General features: G+C 41.1%; 1 protein-coding gene across 1 annotated transcript in view; it reads right to left on the reverse strand.

The window, feature by feature from the left end:
• The window catches only part of MUC2 (mucin 2, oligomeric mucus/gel-forming), a 102,100-nt gene extending 87,543 nt beyond the window's left edge, over positions 1 to 14,557 (reverse strand). Inside the window, exons 1-10 of the mRNA XM_084851535.1 lie at positions 14,488 to 14,557; positions 13,310 to 13,574; positions 9,399 to 9,513; positions 8,569 to 8,659; positions 7,587 to 7,696; positions 6,333 to 6,549; positions 5,490 to 5,615; positions 4,818 to 4,935; positions 3,827 to 3,965; positions 1,302 to 1,412 (exon numbers count right to left, since the gene is read on the reverse strand). Coding sequence (XP_084707661.1) covers positions 1,302 to 1,412; positions 3,827 to 3,965; positions 4,818 to 4,935; positions 5,490 to 5,615; positions 6,333 to 6,549; positions 7,587 to 7,696; positions 8,569 to 8,659; positions 9,399 to 9,513; positions 13,310 to 13,574; positions 14,488 to 14,557 — 1,362 coding nt within the window. The remainder of the gene's footprint in view (positions 1 to 1,301; positions 1,413 to 3,826; positions 3,966 to 4,817; positions 4,936 to 5,489; positions 5,616 to 6,332; positions 6,550 to 7,586; positions 7,697 to 8,568; positions 8,660 to 9,398; positions 9,514 to 13,309; positions 13,575 to 14,487) is intronic.
• Between the last annotated feature and the right edge of the window lie 5,136 nt (positions 14,558 to 19,693).

Below are 19,693 nucleotides of genomic sequence, written 5' to 3' on the forward strand. Positions count from 1 at the left end.
GCACACGCACACACACATGTGACCCTGTGCAGATGCTTGGACATGGAGAGCACGCTGTAGGACAGCATGCTCGTTCTTGGATTGGAAGGCAGTTTCTAGAAAGTCGTGGCCCTAGTTAACCAACACGTGCCTCTCACTCCTTTATTGCATGACTCCTCGGAAGGATGTCCTGTTGCATTCAAAGGGGCTTACTGCCAAGTTAGCATGCACATGGTTGCAGCCTTACTCCCACCAAAGTCAATGGGAGTTAAGCACGCATCACTGGGCGCAGGATTGCAGTCAATGTGGGTTGTGTATTTTTTCCATTTAGAAAACTTGATAGTTATGTGAAGTTTCTCATGGAAGCATTAGTGACATTCCCACATATCTAGATGCTTTTAACTAGTTCATTTGTACTGGATGCATGTTTATCAAGTGAGACTGAATGCCTTTGGGCAGATATACATATCACATTTTAAACCAGTTTGGGACATCTTTCACTCTCCTGACTCCCTTGAAAGTTCCCTGGAGAGTATGTTTTTCTGAAGGAGCTGAAAATGCTGTGTTAAGAAGCCTTCCATAGAACTACACATTCAATGGTTCCCTGGTTTGGAACCAAGACAGCTAAAAAAGTCAGGAACTGTTTTAGATCTGTAGAATACACATTTCCTTTGGCAATGGGCAGCCGAGTCATGCCTGAGTGTACAAGGTATCGAGAATATTGTGCTGAAAAACTCATTAAATATTTTGTATGAACTTTTGTGGGGCAATGATGCCTTCTAAAATGTGTATTATGTATACCTAGAATACTATCAATGTACAAATATAACTGTTAAAGGGGTTGTAAAAGCAAGATAAAGCAAAGCAAACAGAGCCCAAAATGCAATGGTGACGTGGGCATGGACTTAAAGAGGGTGTAAAAAAGAGACGCAGATAAGCAAAGCACACTTATTTACACAATGAGTTGAGGATGTCCGTGTTTGCCTTTATTTTTCAATGTGATTCAGACATTTGGATCAGCATTCAAAAGTTTGGATACTAACTAGAATCTCCTGGAATGGCAATAATTATCATTATATATTACCTATTGTTTTCTTTTGTTTTTGCTAGGCTGGGCAAGGAGAACAAACTGAAAACAAATGAAGTAATATGTCATCGAAATAAATCTATAGATATGTCAGGCAAAGTTATGTGCATGTGTTGGGGCAAGGAGAGATCTTACCATTCTTACACATGAGCAAAAGTTTTATTTGGCATGATATTCTACCCTAGATGAACTCACTCACAGGAATGTCTTCATTATTTATTTACATTAAGCTTACATTTTGCTTGTGGTCTATTAAGAGAACAACCGTCTTTAGGCATGTCTGCTTTTCTGTAGAACTGCAAGGGCCCAGCTCTCCCAAGAGGGCATGTGTGTCATTTTTACTGCTCTGCAATTACAGAAGAACAAATCATTAATATGGTCACCGTGAACCGATTTGTCTGACAGAAAGAGTGAAATTAGCTATTAAACCAAACACGCAATCAATCTTTGCTCTTACATATCATGTCCAGTTCTATAATCCAGGTTACAGGCTTCCCTTTTTTCCTTCAGGGACAGCATTAGCCCTTCTTTAGGGAAATGTCTGTCACTATCTGACCCTAAATCCCCACTCAACAACCCATAATCAACCTTTTATCTTCATCTTGGATTCAGCTGTATTGGCAGTAGAGATGCCTTGGCTGGGATACAGGGCTTGCTTCCCACACCAAGAATGCTTTACTGCGTGTTCCAGTGCTGGGAGGTGGCCATGTACCAAAGCAGCACCAGCCATCAGTGCTACTGCAGAGAGTAAAGCCCCTGTGTGATGCGGTAGCATCACTCCTGGTGTTAGGAAGCACAACTTGAGGATGCTAAGCTAACTGTGACCTCTTGCACTTAGGGATGTCGCAGATGCCCAACTGGGTATGGGAGTCCATCCCCCCCCCCACCACCTGCAACCCTCAGACAACACCCATGGAGCCCCTGCCCTTGCTTGCCCCAGCTCACGCCCTCTCAGACTCACCCCAACCCTCTAATTTTTTGCATATTTCCCAGCCCCAAACTGTGCATCTTAAAATATGCTTTTAAGCTCCCTTTTTTTGTAAAAAAAAAAAAGTGGCAAAATGGTGGATGCTCGCCAGACAGGCCCGGGGTGAGCGCGGGTGACTTGCCAAGCTCATGGGGGCTCAAGCGCGGGTCTGGAGGGCGAGTGGGGGCAGTGCTTCAGCAGGCGCCAGGAAAACCCAAGCTGGGGTGGGTTTGCACATCCCAACTTGCGCTGTACCCAAAGGACTGCCAGGATGGCTCCATCATGTAGGTCCAGTGCAAAAATAAGCTAGCAAAGAAGCTGGGTTAAGAAGATTTATACTACAGTGACATTTAGAGGCAAAGAGCGCCAAACTGTCCCGTGCAGAGGATGTAGTTCTTTAGCTGTAATTCTGCTTGCACCACAGCAGGTAAAACTAATCATAGGATTGGGTAGATCACCAAAAAAGCCAGCTGATGAGGGGTATGGATCAGAATAAGGAACAGGAAAAGGGTTATATTTTTTGGTAGCACTTTCACAGTGTAGGCATACACAATTTAGGACACTTGGCGACTTTGATCTTCGTAATTTCGATATGAACTGAGCTGATCTGCATCTCCTGGATGAATATGCAGATCAGAAATGATTTAGCCACTAGGTTTCACCCTTCCTGAATAGCAGTGGGTGAGAATTTCATTTCAGTTTGGATAAGAATTTACCAACATTTGCAAAGTTCTCTGGGACAAAAAGAATTTGACATTTAAGAAATCCAAATGTAGGAGAAACCAAGACTGACAGATTCACCCAACCAAGCCTATGGTTGGGTGAATCTGACTGCTTAGCTCTTAAAAGTCTGCATTTGAATCCCTATGTTTGTGGTACTGAATTAGGATTCCGATCTCTTTTTTCCCAACAGGCTCATCATCTTTAGCATCTACGTGGGTGGGAGGCAGGTACGACACGGTTCTCTCCATGTATCCACTGAATTTGGATGGTGCAGATGGATGAGAATTTCACATCATTTCAGTTTTTGTAAGAATTTACCAAAATTTACAAAATTCTTCATATTCAAAACAGAAGAACTTAAGACGTAAAAAATTTGAATGCAGGGAAAAGCAAACCTGACAAATTTGTCTGTCTCTATTCCTGAATGTATCAATACACTTCTTGGCTCAAAATATGTATCAAAATACATTTTAAAGATAATAAATATGTATAGAAATGCATATTTGGGTAGAAAATACATATAGAAATGCATGTCTTGAGAGAAAATATATTTAGAGATTGTTATTTAAACAGGTTAGCTCTTAAAAGTCTGCATTTGAATCCCTATGTATTCAACCATGTTTGTGGTATTGAATTAGGATTCCGATCTCTTTTTCCCCAACAGGCTCATCCTTAAATTCATTTAAACATGAATTTCTGAGCTGATTTTATAAAGCCTATCATAGATTGATACAGATTAATACAGAAGCAAGACAGACTGGACAAGGATGGGAAATAGACTAGGACAATTGTTCTTCACCAAAATCCTTGAGAGAAAAAATTGCAATAGCTGAGTTTACATCTGTTTCATACAAACTGTATGAATTATTTATTTTGTCACAAACAAACCCATAATCACCAAACCCATATAATGAGCACTATGGCAGCTAGTGTACGTTTTGAATGCTCTGGTATCTGGACATGGGCCACCCTCTCAGCCTCCTATCTCAAAAACATAGGAAATTCACTGGGGAATTAGTTTTGTTTAGCACACTTTCTTTCATTGGACTAGAAACGTCTGGCACATATACCTTGGTCAGCACATAGTAGCAGTCTCCATGGAAGGTATACTTCTTCCCATCAAAGGTAGTAATGTGAGCTCCGCCCTCCAGTGCGCATGTACTTGGACAGGGTAAGTCCTGGCATATCCATCTACCTGATACACAAGTGCTGTGAATACAGACAAAATAAGGAATCAAAAGATGGGCACACGACATACAAGCTGAGTAATTGTACTGAAAATATCTTCATACACAGTGGCGCTACAGTAAGTGTATATGGAAATCAGTTCAGAGTGTTTCCTACCTGATAATGATCTGGGTCACACAACAAGATGAGCCAGTGTATGAGTTGAGTAGGGGTTGACTGTGGGTTGTCCACAGTTCACAACCCAGCAACAAACCATGAGTTCTCTTCATGGGTGATTCATGGTTAAAAAATCATGGTTTGTTAGCGCAGCTGGGTTCGCACAACACAGCAACGCACATTCAACAACAACCCACAGTTCAGTGACAACCCACACTCAACCCATATTCAACCTGTACTCTGGCTTGTCATGTTGTGTGAACCTAGCCAACATCCCTTTCAAATTATTCAAGATTCAGCAAGCCATAAAGTTATTTGTGCTGTACTGTAAAATGGCACCACCAAAAACCAAACAAATGAACCCACCAACAACCTCAAGAACTTTTCTGGGAGGATATTTTGAAATTAGAGCTTCGATTTTGCTTTCATACTCAGAGTCAATCATTCTCCCTCATTCTGGACTAAGTGGTGATGCTGGGCAATTTTTGCCTCTCTTTCTAATATGGAACATGCCCAGCTAACTTGATCAAGTTTGGTGTGTTTTAGCATAAAATTATAATGAGCTAATGGATATGAAGGCACCAGATAGTGGGAAGGATTAATCAAGGTGACATTCACAGGACTGTCCATTCTTTGATTCTAATGTGTCTTCTCTGAAATAGCATGCTCTGCCCAAAATTACTCTCAGAGCGGCTGCTGCTGTCCAGGATTCCTTACCAGTTTTCACACTCATTGGTGATGTTTTGACCAGGAGAAAATAGCTTCCCATGAAGTTTACAGTAACACTGGCTTGTGGGCACACAGCCTTTCCCAGTGATGTCATCATATACTGTGCCTGCAAAAAAAAATATGCTCATAGTTAATGAAAACTAAGGCTGAACATGCTTTCTAGGAAGGAAGTCCCATTGTACCAAGAGGGATTTAATCCACTACCCAGGCAGGAAGAACTCCTGAAGGAAGTAAATTCTCAGCACAACCCCCAAGCTAATGTCTGAGATTAGTACAAGAGTATAGAGGATGAGGTGAGTGATGGCTTCTAACAGAAGATGGCTAGCTTTTCTAAGGGAAGCAATCACCTCTGGCCTAAGCCTGACAAATATTTTAATTTATCTGTAACATTTGTATCTCACACATTCCCAAAGGAGCTCAGTGCACCCTCTTTTAAACCAATTATAACCTTGTTTATTCAGAAGTAAGTTACACTGAGTTCAACAAGGCTTGCTACCTACTCAGTGTGCTTAGAATTGCATTGTAACACTAGTGGAACATTAACCCTGATAGGTAGGTTAGCAATTTGGTTATGGCCATCCAGCTAAGGAAAGATTTGAACCTGGGATTCCCATATCTAAGCCTGTTGTTATATCTACTATGCCACCCTGAAACTGTTACCTTCAGGGCAAAAACAGCCATCCATATAGTGCTCTTCACATAGCCTGCTGATCTCCAGGTGTGAACAGGTGTCCATACAGGGTGAGCCACTTTCCATGTAGACCATGTTTCCAGGACATGACTTAGCTAAAATAATTAAAGAAGTAGACACTGATTAGGAAACACTCTCTGTATCCCATAAGCATGTACTAATGGAGAAAACAATGGACATACCCTAATGAGGAACTTGGCCTAATACCAGTTAAAATATTGTTTACTTTAATGGAGAGTAGATAGAACATTTTGGTATGGACATTTGGGTTTTTTAAAAAATGAATTTTCAGTTTTTCAGGGAAATTTAACAGATGGTTTGACAAAACTTCAAAAGGATCAAACATGTGTGGTGCACATGAGAGAGAGAGAGAGAGAGAGAGAGAGAGAGAGAGAGATGTTGTAGCCACTTTGTACTGACTGTCTTTAAAATAACATATGCTAACATATGTAATGACAGTGCAATCCAAAGAAAGACAACCCAAACAGCTGAAAGCATAATTCTCATTAGTTTAAATGGGATTTAAACACACAACTTCCTTAGTTTTTAGTGTCTTGTTTTCAGTTCTCCTTAATTCCTAAGCAGAAAGCAGTGATCGAAAGCTTGTTTCCATTAAATCAAAATCAGTGGGGAAACTCTCATTGGTAGTTACAACAAAACAGGATGAGATCCCAAGACTTACTCTAATGCTGTTTGGAAATTGGCCATAATCAAGGATGGGGCCATTCCGGTCAATTCTGAATTATATAAGCGCCCCCCTCCTTTGTTATACATTACTGATTGTATCTTATATGAGCCAGTTAGTGACTTACGACACAGTTGGGCTGTCCTCCAATTCTGAGGCTTGCCACCAGCATGGGAACACTGACGCGAATACTCTGAGATGGTGCTGCAGAGGCAGAAGGAGTCCTCAACTTGCTGACAAGCACATCTGTCCTGCATGCAAGCTTGAATATACTGTTCCAGATTAAGGCGGGACTGACAATCCGCAAAAGCTGGAGAAGATAGCAGCTTCTCACACTCATCATGCTAGAAAGAGAAGGAAGTTGAGTTTAAGAGGTCTCTCAAGCTCTTTGCGCTGTTTGTTTTCTCTCCAAAGGAGCCTCAGAAGCCAAAGTAACAAACACAGATAGTTAAAATAACACTCCTAAATAGTGGATTCAAGTTTCTGAAATATAATATATGGGCCACTGTTCGCGCTAAAAACTGCTGGAGCTCAGCTAGGGCCTCTGGGAAGTAGTCACTTAGAAGTGACATCAGCTACATATGGTTTAGTTCCTTAACATTACATATGTAACACTGGGAAATCTGGCCATTACACTTAAAACATCTTTTTATAATATCTGGATTGCAGACAATTCATGATGTGAGTGACCCCATCATGATTGTCTCTGTCATGCACTGTCCAATGACTTAAGCTTTGGTCCTCTCCTTATTAGAGAATCTAAGGCAGGGGTGGACAGAAGGTAGATCTCCAGATGTTTTGAACGTCACCTCCCAGAATCCTGACCATCGGCTATGCTGGCAGGGTCATATGAGAGATGAAGTCCAAAACATCTGGTGATCTACCTTCTGCCCACCCCTGATGTAAGGGCACCATTTGTCTTGAAGATCCTTAGGGATGTCAGTACATCCACTTAGATCAGCCTGCTCTAACCTGGCACCTTCCAGATGTTTTGGACCCCGGGGATGATGGGAGTTGTAGTCCATCTAGCGGCCACCAGATTGACAAAGGTTGTGAGATGCATGCTACACATACAAAGCTTGCTTGGCTTCCCAACACTCTGCAGAGCACAAGGGAGTGTCATGCTTTGCACAGAAACCTGGCCCCACACAGAGCCGATCCTTCTTCCTTCCATAGAACCACAGAACAGTAGGGTTGGAAGGGGCCTACAAGGCCAGCGAGTCCAGCCCCTGTCCTCTGACTTCCACTTTCACACCAAGAATGAACTGGGTGCATCCTAAAGCTCACAAGTGGTTGCACAACTCAGTCACACTTGCTATTCCGCTAAAAGAGACTGATATCTCCATTTCTGGTATGTACTGTTCAAGATGCTGAGACTTACATGCTGGTTGCAGAGTTCGACAGGATGTGTCTCATCAGGGTCTTCACATACTGTTTGGGGGTTATTAATCTTCTGTAGGTTTCCAAATGTGATTGGGTTGTAGTTCAATCCTATGAGAAAGAGTGAACAGCATCTTTAGAGGCACCAAACGCATATTTAAACAAATAAGTATCTGAATGGTAATTGTCTTCCTTTTTAGCTTATGATTCCTGGCATCTTGGTTAGTAATGTTAGTAATGAATATGTTGGATCTGCAAGATTCCAGATGTCAGTTGATTTTCAGTGCTATACTTTTGGGAAAAACATAGAAAGCAGATGATCTAGGACTGCTGAGAAAAAATCATGTGGTGTTATTCCAGTTACATAGAATATACACCACCCTAGTTTGCTCTCACAATCACTAACAAGGATTAGAACCACAACTCCACATTGCATGGTACATTCACATACCATGGACTACTTAAACCTTTTAAAAGATTTAAATCAAGCCACTTTGGGGGGGGTCATACATGCAAATATTTATTGAAGCATGAGAAAGTTTGAACGTTTTCTACACGTTGAATTCATGCTGATGGGAGAATTCATGAATCTTCAGACTCTAATTGAGATTTATTGGAAGTGATTTGTTTTTACAGTCTGTAAAGTGAGCTCCATTAATCATTCCTGCATTTATATGTTATCTAGAAGAATATCTGGAAGAACATAAGCCACCCTGACCTCATGAACAAAATACTGCCTTTAAATGATATTGTTGATATGGTTCAAAATTAAGAATGCTTTTGTTACTATAGAATTCATTTCACTCTTGTGAACCAATTTCCTGGGGCGGCGCGGGGGTGTATCTATATCTATATCTAAAATCTCCATGTGCATTTCTAACAGCCCAGTATCATAAACTACTGCTTGACTGTCATATCTTCATTTAAAGTTTTCATATTCTTCCATTGAAGAAGGCATTTCTCTATAGTGTTGTTCCACTTACCATTAGAGATAAATTCATTGTAGATCTGAAGGCCATTATAATCCCCACAAAGACCACATGTATGGTTTTTAAAGCTGGCATCAAGCTCAACCTAAATTGAAACAGCAAAACCAGAAAGTTCATCTCAACTATTGTAGCAAAGCATGATAAAGAGCTGCCTTGCATTGAGTCAGACCGTCGGGATACTCAGCTCTCCTGGAACTGAGTGGGGCTCATCCTCTAGAGTAAAGGTGTTGAACCTCAGGCCTGCAGGACAAAACCAGCTAAAGTGGGGTCCCAATCCAGCCCTCCTGAGTTCCCCAGATGGCCAAGCCCCCTTTTCCTGGCTCCAATCCCTTTCCCCTGACTGCTGACAGTTTGGTCATCTCCCGGCCTTTGCACAGTTTTCCCCGTTCAAAAAGGTTGAAATGCCTCCACTAATGCTTAGTTTTTAGTAATTAGAGCTTTAAGCAAAAATGTGCTGGTATTGGGGGTATGTTTGGTATTTCGGCCTAGCCCTTTTGCCTTTGGCCCTACCCACCACTGGAATACAGCCCCCAAGGGCTTCTCTGAAATTTAATTCAGTCCTTGAGCATGAAAAAGCTTCAACTCTCCTGTTCTAGAGGACATTCAGAGAAAAGGAGTTCCTCAGTTGTTGGAGCAGCCACTGAAAACGCTTCTCTACTTTCCCTTGCTTTCGAGTGGTGTGCTCACTCCAGCAGGTACTCTTGGGTGAACATATCATCCACTAGAGAGGGACATGGGGAAGTAATCAGTCTCTCATGTGTTCTGGCCCTGAGCCATAAAAGCTATATCAAAGTATCCCAACAGAAGCGGAAGGCTGCACATACCATTAAGGCATCTTTTCTGTTCCATATCAGAATCAGGCCCACTCTGGAGTAGACTTTGCTATATATATCATTCTTCTCAATCAAAAGACCAGAGCTATAATATGGAGTCCTTGCGCTATAGAGAAGGAAGTCACACAGAGTTTTTTGTTAGATTCCATTGCAGGCAGCATCTCAAATGTTAGGGGTGGGGGGACATTTGTAGAATTTGGTGAGGATTTCCATTCTGTCTTCAGCCTATCTTACAAACTTCACATCTTCCCAACACCTACTTTTTTTCAGTATGCTAGACATGAATTTAAGTGGAATTACATCCTGCCTAAAGTTAATATGAATATGCAAAACAAAGGAGAACATCATTCATATTCTATTAACATTGCCAGGTTTCTCTCAGTTTTTTTGGCATTCAAATTTAAATGTTCATCTAGGAAAATGAATGGTCAAATTTTACTTGTGAATGTAAGAGGTGCTATTTTCCCCGCAGCTGTTTCTATCAGAAATTTTCCAATAAATTTTAGATCTTACAGGGCATTTCTACATGAGGCTTTTATCCTGCACTTTTGCTGAGGCTTCTGCTTCCTATTTCTTTGCAGAATTAAGATCGGCTCCTTTATTCATATGGATGATATTCTGGAGGTGACGGACTCGACCTTGGGGGAGCTGGGGGTGGCGACGGCTGACAGGAAACTCTGGCGTGGGCTGGTCCATGAAGTCATGAAGAGTCGAAAGCAACTGACCGAATAAACAACAACCTTTACTCATGCTTTTTTCCTGGGGGTTTTCTTTCTCTACTTTTCTATATGTTTCCGTATCTTTCTATGCGTGGTAGATCACAAGCTGAATATGAGCCAACAATGTGATGTGGCTGCAAAAAAGGCAAATGCTGTTTTGGGCTGCATTAATAGAAGTATAGCTTCCAAATCACGTTAAGAGCTAGTTCCCCTCTACTCAGTGCTGGTTAGGCCTCATCTTGAGTACTGTGTCCAGTTCTGGGCACCACACTTTAAGAAGGATGCAGACAAACTGGAGAGGGTCAGAGGAGGGCAATGAAGATGATCAGAGGACTGGAAACAAAGCTCTATGCAGAGAGACTGAAAGACCTGAGCATGCTTAGCCTCGAGAAGAGAAGACTGCGGGGAGATATGACAGTGCTCTTCAAGTACTTGAAAGGTTGTCACAGAGAGGAAGGCCAGGATCTCTTCTTGATCATCCCAGAGTGCAGGACATGGAATAATGGGCTCAAGTTACAGGAAGCCAAATTCCGGCTGAACATCAGGAAAAACTTCCTGACTGTTAGAGCAACATGACAATGGAACCAATTACCTAGGGAGGTGGTGGGCTCTCCCACACTGGAGGCATTCAAGATGAGGCTGGACAACCATGTTTCAGGGATGCTTTGACTTGGATACCTGCACTGAGCAGGGGGTTGGACTTGATGGTCTTGTAGGCCCCTTCCAATCCTACCATTCTATGATTCTATGATTCATTAGACAACCACTAGATGGTGCTGCGGTATAGCACAATTACATGATTGCACAATTGCACAATTACATGAGACTCTCATTCCCCCATTTCTCAACAAAACCAGACTTTCCTCCTTAAGAAAAAAGAGTGATAATGGTTGCAAAGCATGGAAGAGGCCCTGGAGAATGGCAGTGTCATGTAAAGGACCCGCAAACTACCATGAGTGAGCAATCACGAGTGCATAACAAAAGCCTCGCAGTGTCACTATTGCTTATTATAACTAGTTAACTTTGAGGTATCTTTTCCATACCCTTTCCCCTCTACCTTATCCATTTACTTACCGAAATGATTATATCGCATCATGTTGCCCAACAATAGATTAAATTGAAGGCCTCCATAGTGTATGCAATAAAAGGCTTCCCAAAAATCAGGGAAAAGTGGGAAGATGCCATTTAAATTCAGCTCTGTAGCTACAGAACAGATTTGTATGCACAGCAAGGCTGGAATGGTGCAGCGGTATTAGACCTTTGCCGATTACAGACTCAGTCTGGGATAGGGATTGTGTGCTTTTAAATCCCCTTTAGAATGAATGGAATTGTGAGGTGGGGGGGGATGCTTGGTGGGTGGACCTCCCAGCATACCTCTCGATTTTAACTGAGGAGCACTTTAGGCAGAGTTCTTGCTACCCAATATTGGGTCATATTTCCTGAGCAAGGACTTACTACAGATTTACCTACTTTATAGGTAACTGTATAGGTAATATTGTATAAGTAATGGTTTTACTCATTGCAGAGGCATTGTTGCAGATTAAAATGTTAATTAACCTACGTATAGTGCAACAGGTCACATTACAGAAAAAGGAAAATATGAACATTCATTATGAGAAGGGATATATCTTCTTAAGCCCATTACCCAACATTTGGCATGGATTTCAAGTGCCATAATCTGGTGAGGAATGTCATCCACACTGCAAATTACTACTTCAAGAAGAAGAAGAAGAATCATGATTCAGCTATGCTAGGGCTGGAAAAACAACTTGAATTTACAAGAGCCAAGCAAAATTAGCCCATCCACTGGCTAAGGGCTCAACCGTATCCATGTTTACACAGAAAAAAGTCCTACAGCTCCCAGCATCTGGGAATTGTATGATTTTTTTCTGTCTAAATATATATAGGATTGCCCGCTTAATGGGTCATTTTCCCATGGAATTAACACACCAAGACAGCTGCTGTTGGGTCCCTCTTGTCTTCCCACTTCATATGCAGTATGAACTCTTGTACTGCCTATCGAAGCATAAGACAGAATCTCTTAACTGCATCTGAGGATGTGCTCAGTGCATATAGTGAAATATGGGGGAGTCAAGACATACAGAGTCAAGGCAATGACCAAAATGGTCATTGCCCTCAATGGAGAACCAATGTGGTTGAGTGGTGGACTTGGATCTGAAAGTGGCCTCCATAGAAATCCCGGCATGAACATGGACTCACTTGGGTGAGCCACTGTTTCTCAGCTTCACCTCCCTATCTGTAAGTTGGCATTATAATGTTTTATTTCAAAGCAACTTTGTGAGGATGAACAAGATGAACCAAAAACAAATAAAGGAGGTTGCGCTATAGGTGAAAGATACCAGAGACAACAACCATGGAAATATATTAGTATTTTAACAACCCTGGACACCAGGCCCCTGTCTATTATAAATGTCGTATATCATAAATATTGATTTTTCAGTTTTGTACCTTGCTCAAATAATAATTTCCATTGGTTGTTGATAATGGTGTTTTGCACCTTTTGGGCTACTAAGCAAGATAGGACAACAACGTAGTGCACATTTGTCATAGTAGCACTAGGGAAATTATTCACAATAATAATGGAATTATATCATTTTCCAACAAGCGGAAGATCTTCTGTGTGGTTATTATGCTCTGGCCTGATAAAAATTGCAGAAAATAATGTCACAGGGAGAGTGGACAAGACCTATACTGAGGAATGTATAACATTATTTGTACATCCCCCAAGAAATTATTGACACTCTTTTGCCTTCCTTTGAAATTTTTCAGGTGTTTTGCCTGAACAACAATGTTCAAATTCACTCCAAATTTTGTTTTAGATGAAACCTCACAACAACCAGGGGATATATAGAACCCCTTAAGAAGTGACATTACTCTTATTAAAACCCATTTTGACTTTCCTTGAAATCCCGCAGATGTTTCACCCGAAGAACTCCAAATTCTCATCAAACTTTGCTTAAGGCAAAATTTCAGTAGTTACACTATATATCTTTTGGATATATGATTTGGGTTTCTACAAAATGCAATTCCCTCAAGCTTATTTTGATTGATGGAAGTTTTTAGACTGTACAACAATTAATACTATAAGCATTCTGTGAAGATTCGTGGCTGAGAACATAAGGTTTCATCCCTTGGAAGCATAATATTATCAGAGGAACTTACATTTTCCCATCCACCACAACCATCTTGTGAGTGAGGTAGATTGCAATATCCTTAATTGTGACAAGAACATATTGGATGTCAGGGTGCCCTTGGTCATTCAGTTCACGTTGAATATGGACAGAGAACTCTTTATAAGACTCTCGGCAGTCAGAAGCAAAGTTATAATCACAGACACCAGGAAACTGGTAAAAATCACCGTCAAAAGTTTTGAAGTGGTTGTTCCCCCAGGTACTGCAGACATATTGGCCGTGGTTAGGACTTCTTCCTGAAGTGATGAAGAATGAGAACAAAGTAACCATTAAGTGCAATCATGGAGAATGACACTTACACAATTCAGTAAAAATAAACCATAAAATCCAAAGAGGCTCTGAAGGGGAAGAGGTCACCAGTATCAAATGTTCTATTGAAATGTCAGTATTTCATCATTACAATTACTGATTGCAACATCTCAAGCAATGTGTAGACTTACACCATGTAAAAGGTGCGCAAATATTCCCGACTGGGATTGCTGGTATAGCAAAGTCACAAATCCATGAAACGTAGGCACCTTTGGGGCAATAGTTTGTGTGCTGCCCATTAATGCAGCAATGATGTGATTTCTGTCACTATGATTTATTCATTTGCCCATCAGGATGGCATAGGCCATGCAAAATTGCTGAAGCATTTCCAGTAAAGTTGCTGCTACTCATACAGAATTTTCTAACTATATTTATTAAAAACCAATATAAGTTCCTTCCATCAAATATGCCACAAGATTATCATACATAATAGGGTTGCTTAATTTTCCTTTCCAGAGAAAGAATGTTCTATTCCTTTTGCAGGTCCTTGACATTTGAACTTGAATAGGTAATTCCAGATCAGCACTATAGTGGTGAAGGGGGCCACCAAGGTAATCTAATGCAACCTCTTTCTCTCCCTATTACAAATACCCTGAGAGGGGAACCACAATGCCTTAATATTGCTAGCATATTAGTTCACATCACCCAGAATATTTTTTTTACAATCCCAGAGAGCAGGAGCACCAGTGTTCACCAAACAATATACTTTCCATATCCTCAAAAGCCCTTAACTAGCTGCACAATTGGGAGCTCTTAGTTGTGGCACATCACAACAGCCAATGAATATTCCTCAGGCTTCCCCACTGAAGAATTCCACACCATCACCCTTAAAAATCTTACCTTTCTTAATTTCAGTTGCATAGCAAGTGGCCAGCCATAGTGTCAAAAGGCTGGCTAACCTTAGCCCCATGGTGGCTAAGAGGGAAGAACAGAAGTCCCCCTACAGCCCTTTCATTATATACGACCCATTTGATGCAATTCATGCCATCACAGGGGAGGAGATGGAAGATGAGGAGAAGAAGGAGGGGGCAAAAGGGTGCAATGTTTGTTTTAGAAAGTAAACAAAGCTGAAATTTTCATTGTAATACCTGTAATCCTGCATTCAGGAAATAGCCTAATATTGATTCAGTTATCGTGCAATTGTCTTTTTTTTATTGCCATTTTACATGTCCCAAAGGATGCTAGTCTTCCTTCAGTCACACGCAATTTTAATTTACAGCATCTCTTAGCTGTAGAAAGTAATTGATTAATGCTGAAGTATCTTAAGTATAGCTTGTAATTCCCACAACTCCTTTTCCTAATTACTTAGAACTATTTGCTATCCCTGAAGACCCAAGACTGAGCCTTTGAATAAGACTAATAATTACCCATTGCCCTTATTGGATACATACATAATTGATATTGATATTACTTACTGGTGGGATCCAAAGAACTGCACTAGTTCCATCATGCACCTAAGGAGAGGTTAAACTAGTGTAACTCAAATGCACTCCATGCCACATGGCAAGCCTCTTCTGAATCAAACAGGACTTTCCATTTATGTTACGCCATATGGTCATGCTTCATTCCTCATGCGTGTGGCAAGGTTGGGTATTTGCCAAGGGCCCAAGACTAGTCAAGGGCCCATTTTACCAGGAGCGCCAGCATTCTCACTTTGCATGGAGAGCCCAAGAAGAGCAAAGGGCTGGATGTGCCTGATCTCATCTGATCTCAGAAGCTAAGCAGGGTCAGCCCTGGTTAGTACTTGGATGAGCAACTGCCTGGGAATCAGGCTTCCTGCATTAAGCAGGGGGTTGGACTTGATGGCCTTGTAGGCCCCTTTGAACCCTATAATTCTATGATTCTATAAGATCAGAAGCAGCATAGAGAGTTGGGTTTGCACAGCCCACCTCTTCCAGGCAAAGGGGCAACTGATGGTGCCTTGCCTGAGGGCCCCTGAAAGCTTGAAGTTGCCCCTGCGCAGTCCCCTGTTCAAAGAAAACAATAAAAATCCTGGCACGCCCAGGCCCAGGCTTGCTTAAAGTAACTCATTGGATTCTGGAGCATGACTGGGGGGGAAAAAGATATTAAACAAAGAAATGTTCCCTTCTGCCTTCTGAAGTCCAGTGATACGGGGGAGAGAAATCTATGGATTATCTGAAATAGGGTGCAATAGGGATGTCAGAGAAATAAAAAAAAGATTCAAATTAAGTCAGATTTCTATTAATTTGACCTGCAGATCCCACAGTGGACTGGTATACATTGAGTTGTACAGGTCTGTGGCCTTGTTGGCTATTTTTTACATTCTGAAATTGTAAGCAAATTTAATTGCATGAAAGTTCACAAGTTACTAGGAAATACATTAAAATATATACACTTTCTTAAAAAAAACACTTTTTGTGTGCTCTGCTCATTGATTGTATGCTGAACTAAGAAAACTATGCAAAATATTGCACACCCATGAAAGTTTTGTAAATTGTGACACACATTTTTGCGTACTTTTCCAACGGGGGGAGATATCGGAATCTGTCAATGAGCGGATGGTGGAAAGATGCCTGACAATCCACAAAACACACATGGAACAGATTAAAGAAAATCCATACATTCCAATGGTCAACATCATTAAAGTGGCCAACATGGGCCCCAGTTCTAGAAGGTATGGATACATGTGGTTCGCATCTATAATCCTCGCAGAAATATAACTTTCTTTATACCTATTGGTTATATTCAACTGAATTCACTGAGAACATTTCACTCCTATTCATAATCATTTTGTCAATGCTTACCAATCGGTTTATACTTCATTTATGCTTTATTATGTGCAACAATGAAAATAAACCAATTTTAAAAGATGACTTAAAGAGTAAGTAGATTGTGCAGGAAATAATTAGAAAGAAAAATCTTTCCTTCCTTACTAGCAAAAGAACAAGGGCATTCTTCTGTGGGTTAAAGGAGATTCAGTCTGAGTTTTGTTAGAGGCTTTCAGAGGGCAGAAAATCAAGGAGGATCCCCTGCGTCTCTGGTGGTGCTATAACACCCTCTCTCAGGGTGACCCTCTGACCTAGTCCTCACTGAAGTGGTAAACCTCTATCTGGACTGTATTTCTTCAGACTGAATATTCCACCTTCATTCAAAAATAAGAATAATCCTCCACACAGAGATCTCAGAGAGAAGGATTCTAATCTCATGATCTCACTGACATGCCAGTTTTCTGTGCACAGGGATTATTATTTCTTTTGGTATGGAGGAACATTGAGACCCCACCTGAAATCAGAAGTGGTCCGGCGCAAACTCAGGTTTATCACCTCAGAGGGAACACGGCCTCTGTCTCAGCAGGGAGAAAGGAAGGGCTAGTTGCACTTCTGGAAAGCTGTGTGAAGAGGTGAAGGGGGTGGATTCTCTCAGGACCCCTGTGTGAACTTCTGTAAGGGTTCAGGGTAAGACTGCAGCTTTCATGGAATGGAAGGAGCCAGTGGCCCTCAAAATATTCTTCCCCACTGTCCGAAATTTATCTCAAGGATTCTGATGGACATGGACTTGGCTGAATCACCTGTTTATAGAAGCTACCTGACCTTTCCACATGTGGCCTCTGCACTTCAGTTGCCTGGGCCTATTTAAACTAGGTAATGCATACTACAGTGCATATTGCAAAATTATATTGTAAGTATGCATATGGACTTAATCTTCTGTAAAATCCTGGAGCACAAATAGAACCAGCTCTAGTGTTCAGCGATGTGTGCCAGCTGATAACATTTGAAGAGTTGGTAACCAGCAGTTCACTCATTCCCACCCCCGCCCCCATGCCACTTCCCCTCACTCATACAAATGTCTGTCCTCAATGGCTTTCCTATAATCTTTCACCTTGTCAGCTGCTTACAGTTTACTCTCCTTCATATTGCTCAAATTACAGGTAATTAGAACATGTGAAGCTTTCTCAACAGACCACAAAACCTGAATGTTTGCTGCAGGAAACTCAGTAGCCTGTGACATCACAGGAATAAATAAATGAGGGTGGGAAAATATATAATTGGGAGTGGTGGTGGGGGGGGAAGAGAAGAATGTAGCCATCAGAGTCTGAAGACTTTTCCAAAACGGTGTGACAAATGTTATAATCTTAAAAGATGCTGTTATTTTGCAACCACAGGTGGTCCATTCATTTGATTATGATTCCACAGTTTGATTAAGAATATATAAACAGCACATCAGGCAATTAAGATAATCTCATTACAGAAATATAATTGATCTGGTTGGAATGTGAGCTGAGTCAATCAGGCAGAGGTAACAACTTGGCTCATTATCAGATATATCATTGCCCTGGATAGAGATATCCAATGGTCTATATATGCTACTTCAGAGCCTGCTGCTGTTCATAACTAAATGTTCATAATTAGACCTCCATAACTAAATTGAGTGGAAAACATTCTTATCATATTCACCAGGGACACAAAATGGGAAGACTACAGAAAATGGCAACAAACTCTACGCTTAAAAAAGCTCCCACATTACTTAAGTAAATTGGTTAGATTTTTCAAGAAAATCAAATGCAACGAGGGCAAATGCAATATATTATACAGGAGAAAGAACAAAATACAAAGGGATAGAATAGGGAATAATAAACTAAATAGTAGCATTTCTGAGAATGGTTTAGGTGTTCCCTAGATAACAAATTAATTTATCAGTTACGGCCATTGCACACAAAAAAATGCCATTTTTAAATTGTATCAACCTTTCTAGTTGATTCAGGAAATAGGAATTTTCACTGTTCTTATCATTTTTCTGGAGTACTGCTTTCTATTTCAGTTTTGGGCAGCCACCAGTTGAAGAAGGATGTCAACAACTGAGGAAGGGTGCAATGTACCATACGTCACAAGCAGGGAGTGGATGTGCCACAGCAATGTACCTGAAGAGCCTTGATGACGCCAATTTTTTTTAAAAACCCAAACCATACTGCAGGCGATGACCCCACCACCACCTCATGTGGGAGAATCTTTTTCCCCCTAGCAACAGATTCACGAACAAAGCCCATCCACCAAGTCTTCCTAAGAAAAATGTGGTGAAGTGGGGAGACATATACAAAACTCCACCTCAACAAACTCAGTGCTGCAGAAGAAGGGGCAGGCAATGAAGGTCATATGAAGAAATGCTTTGAAAACTCCAGTGGGCCACATCTGACACAAGAATAAAATTTTGCAAGACATCCTTGCTTTATATTGATCCAGTTCTGTTTTGACCCACCCCCAGTGAGGTTCTGTGGTCCCTCAATTGCTGTAGTGAGATTAGTGCCAGAATGTTATACTTCTAATAAAGGTTTCTTCTACTTTCCAATTTGTAGGCATACATTTTAGTTCTGAATTCTTTGTTTATGTAAAAACTAGCCTGAAGGAATCCTCTTTTCAGTGTTTCCAGGATATGGCTAAAATCACTTTAAGCTAGCTACCTTTACTGGACAAGTGACTATCAGGGTCTTTTGGTACAGGATATCATGTCCTGGGGTGCAGACATGTACATCACTGGACTTCTCATCAAATGTTTATTCGACACATGATGATTCACAGAGAGGGATGTATGGATTTTGTTAAAGCAGTTCTGTCTGTGTTTTGCAGATTGTCAGGCATTCTGACAATCTTTCATTCTGTTGTCCACGTGTTGATGGAATCAGATTTGTTTTGCCAGAATTTTGTTCAATGCACATAAGAACTAATGCACTTAGCCCAAATTGTGCATGTGAGAAACAACCTTTGAGGTAAGAGGCTGGACTGTGGAGTTGTGGCAGCAGGCTTACCATTTCATTTGTTAGGGCGAGCTCTAGTTAGCCCAGGATGGGTGGGTGATGATTGCTCAACAGGAGCTAATGCTCAGAAAATAGTTGGGAATCTCTGTGTGTGAAGACTGAAACAGGAGGATGTCAGGCATATGTGTATATGTATTTATGAAGAACAGCACTTTAGCATTTTGAAGGAGAGAGAGGCCGCTATGAGTAGGGTGACGGCACTTCAGAGGTGTAGGATCTCTCTCCAGGGATCTAATGTGTGGTAAGAGATCTGCTGCCTTGTAGGAATGTCTCTTT

This window comes from Heloderma suspectum, chromosome 1, assembly GCF_057233095.1.
Source record: "Heloderma suspectum isolate Gila_16-S chromosome 1, 16-S_ref, whole genome shotgun sequence".
Taxonomy (NCBI): Eukaryota; Metazoa; Chordata; class Lepidosauria; order Squamata; family Helodermatidae; genus Heloderma; species Heloderma suspectum.